The sequence below is a fragment of the Nannospalax galili genome, unplaced genomic scaffold (assembly GCF_000622305.1).
Source record: "Nannospalax galili isolate Female #2095 unplaced genomic scaffold, S.galili_v1.0 scaffold33, whole genome shotgun sequence".
Taxonomy (NCBI): Eukaryota; Metazoa; Chordata; class Mammalia; order Rodentia; family Spalacidae; genus Nannospalax; species Nannospalax galili.
In genome coordinates this window covers 3905236-3914757 of record NW_008335436.1, presented here as the reverse complement: position 1 = coordinate 3914757, position 9522 = coordinate 3905236, and the positions used below count along the sequence as shown (strand labels likewise).

Below are 9522 nucleotides of genomic sequence, written 5' to 3'. Positions count from 1 at the left end.
GAGAGAGAGAGAACCTGTCTTTCCTTTGGGGAAAGTAATTGCTTTTAGAATTAATTCTTTTTTATTTGATCTTTATTAACATTCTACACTGTAATTAAAACTAAGCAAAATTCTATAGTCTTAAATCCTTAATGCAGAAGGATGGACTACTTTAAGTCACACACTACACTCCTGAAGACAGAAAAATCTTTACTTTCAATAGAAAGTGTGTAAGCAACTGATATGAACAGTAACAAAACATTAAACTAATGGATGGGGACAGGGTGGGGTAGAGACTGTGGCAGGATTTGCACATGAGCAGAACGGTCTGCTACTCCTCTCTCCAAGCTTGATATAAACAATGATTCTCTTCTAAATTTTGCTTTGCGTGCTCTTGCCTTTCCGACACATCATAATGAGTTTTACCCAAGGTCCAAAGAAGGAGGACCTTTAAATAATACATTATGTTCCTATGCTAGGTAAAAGTACATTTATTAAACATCAGTAGCAAATGAGGAAGCATTTTACAAGTTCTACTGACTCCAGTGTGTCTAAGATAAAAGAAAAAGCCTAAAGAAAACCACTGTGCAAGCAAACAAAAGACTTTAACGATACCAAGGAGAACCAAATTAAGAAATAATTCTTAGTCTGAAGGATAGTGCACTGACTATGCTTTTTCTTAAACTTTAAAAAAAATATTTTTATTTTATGGGTATGTGTGTATTGCCTGCATGTATGTGAGAGCACCGTGTTGTGCAATGCCCGTGGAGGACAGAAGACACTGTGGGGTCCCCTGTCACTGGAGTTATGGACAGTTGTTAGTTGCCATGTGGGTGCTGGGATTCGAGCCCGGCCGGGTCTTCTGCAAGAACAACCAGTGTTCTTAACCGCTGAGCCATCTCTCCAGCCCCAACTATACTCTTTTTTAAAAGGTAAAATCATGTTAGGTCCTTACAATTACAAGCAATCTTCAGCCAACTATGACTTTATATACTATTTGTAACACAAGTCAATCTTCTACAAATTTTCTTTTATGACTTTAAAGATTAATCCGTTGAAATAGTGTCTACTCCCTTGTTGCATACATATAGAACATTAGGCTACTCACTTTCAACATCTGATGTTGGACGTTCAATGCACTGTATCTGCTATTAGAATCTTGCTGTAAATAAATTTAAAAAAAAAAGATCAACAAAAGATAGCCAATGGGACCGGTTATTTTGCTTAGACGGGTTTAATCACCTAATAAAAGATTTTCATTTTCACTTTTGGAAAGTAAATTAAATTCTGTTTGAACCAGCATGGCTCCAGGGCCATCTCTTTAGTTCACATTTATTTATTTAATTATTTAGCAGTACTGGGGGTTGAACTGAGGGCTTTGCATACACTAGGCAATCATCTACCATTGAGCCACACCTCCAAACACCCACGTCTTTATTTAATAGCTGAAATGAAGTTTTAACATTCTCATGGGTTGTTACATGTTAGTGATGAAAATCTGGGAGTGGAATCATAAAATGATAGGTTGATGGGCTTTTAGAGATAATTTACTTCTGTCTCTCATATTCTGAAGAAGCTCAGAGGCCCAGACAGGGCGATGAAGTTCTCACTCACTGTGTACAACTAATACAGTGTTCAGTGCCCAGGAAAGGTAGGAGGGAAACAGACATCAGCTAAGAGCAGGTCTCACAAAGTCAGCATGGCTTAACCGAGGGAAGTGAAAGGGTGATCTCCTTCCCTCAACTTCAGAGAGTGGGCATAGATTCAGTCATTTTACCACCAGAGAGAGAAAGTCTGTAGTAGAGTGAGGACTGGAGATCAGCTCAAGCTGATGCTAGCTGCACTCCACCTTCTGGGCCCATGTTCTCAGGCAATCCCTGCGCTCCCAGGGAGCAGCTGTCACATTCAGCCTCCTGTTCCACAGCCTGGGCTGCCGTTTCCTGTCAGTGCACTGAAGCCACTGGCGCATTCTCTCCCCCTTTGCTACGCTGTTTTTTTACTCAACAGCCCCTGCTGTTGAGTATACCCACACAGGTATACTCTGGGGTTTTCATATTTTTATAGCTTCTAAAATAAAGTATATTTTTGCTCTATTATTCTATTCTTTGCTTGCTTGCTTTTTGATTTTTTTACTTTATAAAGAAGTTACATTACAAAATGTACAGCAGAGTACACACAGGTTTGGTTGGGGCTTTCAAAAACAAACGCAGTCAGCTGAAACCCTCAGGCAATTAAAAACCGAAAAATGACTTTTCTCAGTTTTGAAATCCCCAAACACTAATGTTTTAGTCAACTAATGTGCACACATTTTTCTTAGTGTAAGAGAAAGACTGGCTTTTCTCAAGCTAATTTTGAGTTTAAAATCTTTTAAAATGTCAACATCAATCAATCTGTTCTTAACTCATTCTTCAAATGCTTGAAAATGCCAACTCTAAGCTGGGTCTCATGTTGGCTGCTACATTTGGAAAGACAAATGAAAGTATATTTCATAGAAAAGAGAGGCTACAAACAAATAAATGACTGAATAAAAATAACCTTCACAGCACTGCACAACAGCACATGCCTGTAATCCCATCACTAGGGAAGCAGAGGCAGGAGGCTCTGGGAATTCGAGGTTGTCCTCTGCTACAGAGTGATTTGAGCCCTGTCTGGGCTCTATGAGACCCTGTCTCTGAAAGCCAGAACTAAACCAAACAAACGTCTTTCACTTGTATGAATCATTGAAGCTCTCCCCAATCTACCACTAATCATTGTCAATGTGACAAGAAAAGATAAGTTTTAAATAGGAAATATTTAAAGTTTTCATCTTTGAATTTTTTGGTAACAAAAAGTGTGCCTGCCTACAATCCTAGAAACCAACAGGGTAAGAACTTTTGCAGCAAGATGTCTGTTTTCTCCAAGTCTCACGAAACAAATTAAGAGAAGAAAACAGAATAAAAACTTACCCTTCCTTTGTTTAGCGTTTCTTGTGCTTCTAATTTATAAACCAGAAAATCTGGGAAAGACAAAAATAGAGACAATAGAATATATGTTAATCCACTGTGAAACTTTCAAATATCTAAAAGAATAAAGTCAAATTTTATTCAGACTTGCAGAAATGCTTTTTCAGTTCAAACCAATCTATTTGTTGATTTATACCTTTTATTTTGCCTTTTGAAGTTTAGAAAACATGACAAAATTGTGCAATAGAAATTGGGTGATTAAACGTGTGTCTGAACATCTCTATATGAATATTCTTTGAAATGGGCGGGGGGGGGGCTGCGGGGGAACACATGGGACTTATTTGTGGACACATTTGAGTGATTTATAGCTATCCACTAGATGGCACACTAAAACCCTTTAGGGAAGGAAAAGAAACACCAAGTAGTCTTCAATGCTCTGAAAACTTTATTATCCACTAGATGGCTCTATAAAATCACTCTGCTCTAGAAGAAATCCAAGTCCCAAAGAATTTTAAAAATTCTAATGTCTGCTTCAGCCAAGGGCTGGGAGACCATCTGCATGGTACTGTCCTCCCTGCTCACGGTACGATTCCACAAAGGGATTCACAGGATTAAACTTCAAGATTTATTACAAAATGTGAATAAATTAAAAATAATGCAAGCAATCTCCAGTCAAAAACTGGATGTCAGAGCCCATGTTTTCGCCAAGAATTCAGATAAAAAGAAATAGCATTGCCTAAAACTTGTGCTAAATGTTAATTTTCAAACTGAAAAGCTGTGCCAGGAAAGGATTTTAAGAAATCATAAAAACAGATGTGTTAGTCAAAAGACTCCAGGTAGTGGAAGCAGCACATTATGTTATAGGTGTGAGTTGGTGTGTGTATTAGAAGTCTTTATGTTCTGAATGAGGCATGTCTTCCCCACCCCGCAACGGAGCACAGAAGTTTGAGGTATTGGTAATATACCTATGCAATCATCAGATGGAAAATCATGTGTTATTTCTGCAATAAGGTGTACAAAACCAATGAACTACATCAGGAGTGCAGAAACAAAATGAAAGGCTCTAAATCTAATCTTGAGTTTCTAACAGAGGATTCTCTTTGGGTTGAAGGAAGTGAGGACCTTTGAATGTAACCTGGGTGGTAAAGCTTATAAATCTGCTACTTGTTATCTGACTTGAGTTCCCCCAACAAAGGAGAAAAGGGGACACTGTCCCATCATTGAGTGTAAAAGTATCTGCACTGTACCTGACACATTTAGTGACCTCTCTTTTTTTGCCCATCTGTAGCCCTGGTTTTCCCCCAACAAAGGAGAAAAGGGGACACTGTCCCATCATTGAGTGTAAAAAGTATCTGCACTGTACCTGACACATTTAGTGACCTCTCTTTTTTTGCCTATCCTTTTTTTGCCTATCTGTAGCCCTGGCTTCAAGACTTATTTGAGAAATATCTTACCAAAAAGTAAATCATAAATCAAGCTGAGTGTGGTGGCGCACGCCTTTAATCCCAGCACTCGGGAGGCAGAGGCAGGTGGATCTCTGTGAGTTCAAGGCCAGCCTGGTCTACATAGTTCCAGGACAGCTGGGGCTACCAGGAGACCCTGTCTCAAAATGACCAAAAAAAAATCATAAATCAAATACATGATGCTTCAAAGAAGGGTATGAGAACAGCACAGGACACAAGTTACATCATTTTCTTACCTTCTTTTGCTTTCTTGTGTTCAAGTCTTTCCTTTTGCAAAGATTTCTCTAGTCTTGATCTGTGCTCATAGACAACTGGAAAAAAGAGAGAGTTGGAGTTCATCTTCAGAGATTAAAAGTTCTAAAGTAGAAGCAATAGTTATTTTTAAAATAGAAAGAAAACAGTATAAAACCCACAGCCCAATGAAGTAAAAACATATAGTTTCGTATTCTGGGTAAAGAATAAACAGGAAAATGTATTCAAGTTCCGAATTCTGGGTAAATAATATACATATTAATAGACATGGTTCTGGGCTGACTCCCAGGAAAACACTCCAATACATCCGTTATCCAGCAACTTCTCTCCCCCTCCTCTCAACCATGTATCTCTACGAGGTCCACCGTCTCTTCTGGGCAACTGTGTCCACTTGCTTGACTTCAGCCACAGTCCATGCAACTCTTGTTCCTTCATCTACGTTTCCTGCTGTCACCTCCCTCGTCAGCACTAGAAGCGTTTCTACCTAGACAGCCCACAAGTACTGCAAAGTCACTGTGCCCCGCACCTCAGTCAGAACACACTGGACCAATGGCCATGGAAAGCTATACAGCATGCCATTATGAAGAAAGAGGAGAATCTCTTGCCTCTGCTCCATGTCCAAGGAAACATGGGAGAGAGAGACACACAGAGACAGAAAGCAGAAGACTTCCCAAACAGCCTGTGAATGTACCCATGAGTCAAGTCCACCATCTATGATGGTAAATGGACATTCATCCTGGATAGTCTTTCTGCCTTCTCTCCTCCCTGCCTCCTTAGCCACACTGAAGAGGCCAGAAATGTCTGATGAGTAGTAAGAAAGAGGTACATGTCTAGAAAATAAGGGATGACACTCACCACACAGCTCTCAGTGCCCACAGGCTGTGTGCATCTGCAGCCAGCAGAGCTGTGAGAGGGACAAACAACCTCAGAATGAATGAGATATGGTTGACTATGCTGGACTAGACCAGACAATAACTGACAAACTGAGGCTGTGGTTATAGGCCTAAGCTATTGAAAAGTTTTTAGTTTTTTTGTTTTGTTTTAAATCTAAGAGGTGCCAAAGAAACCAACCAGTGTGTCTCGGGCTTTCTCGGGGGATAGACGCCTCAGCTGCAGACTGGTCGGAACAGGCAGTAAGTGCAGAGGAGAGGGTGAATTCAGTTTCTGGTGCACCCTCTGACTCCTGTTTGTGCAGCATTATGTTAACTATGATCTCATTCCCTGGCAAGCTAAGCCAACTTCATTACTCCATTCTTTGACCAGACCCAAGCTCCCCTTGGCTAGATGCAATTCCATCATTAGTCAGTAGCTGTCTGTGCACAACACAGAACTTTCCCCATACAAAAGGCTGCTGCCAAGGTTGTTGGATCCCAGCAACTCCCCTCCTCCTTCCCTGCCTGCATCTCCTGCTGACCTCCTCAATCACAGCTGCCAGCTACTAGGGACCACTGCTCTCCTTCCTTCCTGGTCGTCATCCCACAGGGTCCTCTACTTTCTACACTGCTGCTATCTTAGCATCACCTATTAACCTTCACCCCCAGGACCCCAGTTAATAGCAGTCACAGACCTGCCTCTACTCATATCTCTGTTTGTGCTTTGTAACCACTAGGGCGCTTGTGGCCACCCAGACAGACATGGCATGGTTCCTATACAGCATGCCCACTCTGATTTCATCTTTCTCCTCAGCCCACTGATGTAGTCGGCCCTGCCCCACTGCCTCCCTCCTCCAGAGTGCATATGTATTCACAAGACCATCCTTTCCCCCTACTATTACCATAAAATCATTCACTACAATTCCACATTTATGGAGTCACCATCTGAACAGAAGTGTGCAAATTGTTCTAATAGTTGTGTTTCAAAAAGCTGCATATATCCACTCTTGAGAAGTTATGGTTTTAGCATACATATTATTGGATAAGCTCCTTGGTCAAATTTCAAAAGCCAATTATAACAAAGGAGTTTCTTAGATTGGTACTAAAACCCCATCTTGAATGATTTTTGGAATGAGGCAGGAAAAGATTAAAGATTAGTACCATAGAAACCCATAAAACCAAACCCTGACCTGGGCGATCAGAATCTTAGAGGAATTATATCAGGAGGAGAAACATACCGGGAGTCGATAAATCGGAAGTTTACAGGGCTGTGGAGACAGGTCGGGTGGCAAAGCGCTTGCTACACAATCAAGAAGACCTGAGGTCAGATCACCAGCACCCACACACAAAGCCAGGTGCGGCAGCACGCACCTGTAACCTCGGTGCTGTGGGAGCGGAGGGAAGAAAGTGCATTCGTGGAGCTCTCTGGTCAGCCAGCCTAGCCAAACCAGTGAGCTCCAGGTTCTGAGAGAGGATGTGTCTCAGAACATAAGCTGCAGAGGGATTGCTGATGTAGGTCAGATGTAGAGTGCTTGTCTGGGTTCTATCCTGAACTCCCGAAAACATAAACATTAAAAACAAAGTAAGAGGGATGCCTGCACTAGAGCACTAGCTAGACCCACATCAGCCTGGACACCAGCAAGCATGCGCACTGCCTTCAAGCGAATAGGTGGAAGACTCCAGATCTTGCTGGCATAGAACTGGAACGGCAGCAGCAGATCCCAAGTCTGGAGGGCTCCTGAGTGGAGTCACAACCATTAGAGGTAAACAGCCCAGCACAGCAACACGGACGAGGGAGGTGAAGACGCAGCATCTCCACCAAGAAGGCCTGGGGAGGAGGGTGGCACCCCCATTTCTAGTAACTTTATCCTCCGCATGTGAAGATTCTTATGGGACAATGTGCTGAGCTTTCTCGCACTTCAGTTTCCTTTATACAGAGTGTGGGGATGGCAATAGTACTTCTTGTTAGAGTTAGTGTCAGAGTTAAATGAATTAATACACTAAAATTTTGAGTTTTTGAATTTACAGTGATAAAAGAGTAACGTGTTCAGCTGAGGTAATACTCTGAATTCTGATGACTTTTCCATCACTGTAGATGTGTGATACAGGTACATGATCAGCTACATGATCACAGGGGTTGACAGTCCATACTCCACCATGCACCATGCAGCTAGTCCATGACATTTAGCTACTTACAGATGTTAGATACATCCTCAACTTACATTTTCAACTTACTATGGGTTTATCAGGATACAATCGCACTGCACTTGGAAAGGCATTTGTATATCAAGAGTTCAGAATGCTACCAGACACACAATCAATAAATACTATAAAATACCCAAATAAGTTTTCAGCTATGATAGCTTAAAATTTCAAGAGATCAAGTGGACTTAAATGAGTTCTTATACTCTTACAATTAAAGGCTACGAATGACAATGTAATAGTACTTATGATATGCATATTATAAATCCATTGGCAATAATACTGGCCTGTTTTATTTTACTTTAAAAATCCCTTTAGTGGCTGCAAAGATGGTCCAGCAGTTAAGAGCACTAGCTGCTCTCGTAGAGGACCTGGGTTCAGTTCCCAGCACCCACATGGTAGCCAAAAACCATCTGTAACTCCAATTCCAGGGGAACCCAGCGTTCTTTTCTGACCCCTGAAGGCATTGCAGGACAGGGGTGTATTTACACACTTCATATACATAAAATTAAAAAATAATAATTTTAAAATCCCTTTAAAAAGAGAAAGCAAGTAATCATCTTTTAGTGTATTAAAATCTATAAGCCTATTCCTACATAAAAATTCATAAATAGTAAAAATAGACCAGATAGAGACTTTGTGAACTTCTAGAAAAAGTTATCATGCACACACACACACACACACACACAGAGAGAGAGAGAGAGAGAGAGAGAGAGAGAGAGAGAGAGAAACAATGCGTTTCTCAGGCCTTTGAGCTAGTGATTTATCTAGAAGGTTTATTGTTTCCCTTAGAAGAAAGATTACTAATCAATCCTTGTCCACCTATCTCTTTTTTCTATTTATTCTCTGAAGTCAAGAGCATCAGTCAAACTGAACAGAAGCTACAAGATGGCATATAATGTATATTTTCATAGCCACAAGCAAGTCTGGGGGATGGAGTATAAAAACAATGGTTCAAACTTTGCATTCAAACTCTTTAATCCTGTGTAAGCCTGCACAGGAATAGGATTTGAAACAAAAGAACTCGAGAAAAATATGAAAATTCATAATACTCATCTCCTCCCCTGATTACTAAAAAGTGTATAATATTTTCCATTCAGGAACGAATGGAAAAATACTTTGTTTCCACATTGAAAAGAAAGAAAGGCCTCAGGAGTTTAAAACAACATACCAGTTTCCAAAAGTCATTTTGCATTTTAACTCTGACTTTCATCTGCAAGTTAACGAAAAAGAATGCTGTGTGCATTCACTATGGGAGAAATGCTTATTCTCACAAGTTCAGAGCCAAATGCTCTGACTCAGAATTAGAAAACAACATTGGAAAATCCAGCAGAAAGCACTGCTAAGTGTCTTAACTCTTTAAGCCAAAAGAGGGCGATGTTTCTTTGGCAGAACCAACAGTATAGGAAATTTTTCTTCAGATCTGACTACAATAGGTTTTATCTTTACAAAACAGAAACTAAAGGTTGGCATGAATGTCAAGCAACTCAGCTATTGGAAAAATTAAGATTTGTCAGTAACTGCATTGCACTTATATGTAATCAAATTTCAAGTGAATAAGTTGGAGTTTAGCAGTTCTGAAAGTTGTGGCTAAAGAAAGTAATATGATTAAAAAAAAAAAAGAAGGAAAGAAATCCAAAGTAATATATACAGTTTTCAGAACAGAATATATTTAATGCTTTTAGATAATTTTAGGCCTAAAATAACAGACATTTATGCCCCGCCCCGTGTGTGTGTGTGTGTGTGTGTGTGTGTGTGTGTGTGTGTGTGTGTGTGTGTAGGGGTTTTTTTTTTTGAATTTTTTTTTTTCTT

At 40.3% G+C, this 9522-nt stretch overlaps 1 protein-coding gene across 3 annotated transcripts in view; it reads right to left on the bottom strand.

Moving 5' to 3' along the window:
• The window catches only part of Golim4 (golgi integral membrane protein 4), a gene marked incomplete at its 3' end in the record, with an annotated part of 87716 nt that overhangs the window by 33977 nt on the left and 44217 nt on the right, over positions 1-9522 (bottom strand). For all 3 annotated transcript variants that reach the window (XM_008830130.3, XM_017797393.2, XM_017797392.2), the window contains 3 exon segments: positions 1088-1141; positions 2925-2974; positions 4621-4695. In XM_008830130.3, coding sequence (XP_008828352.1) covers positions 1088-1141; positions 2925-2974; positions 4621-4695 — 179 coding nt within the window.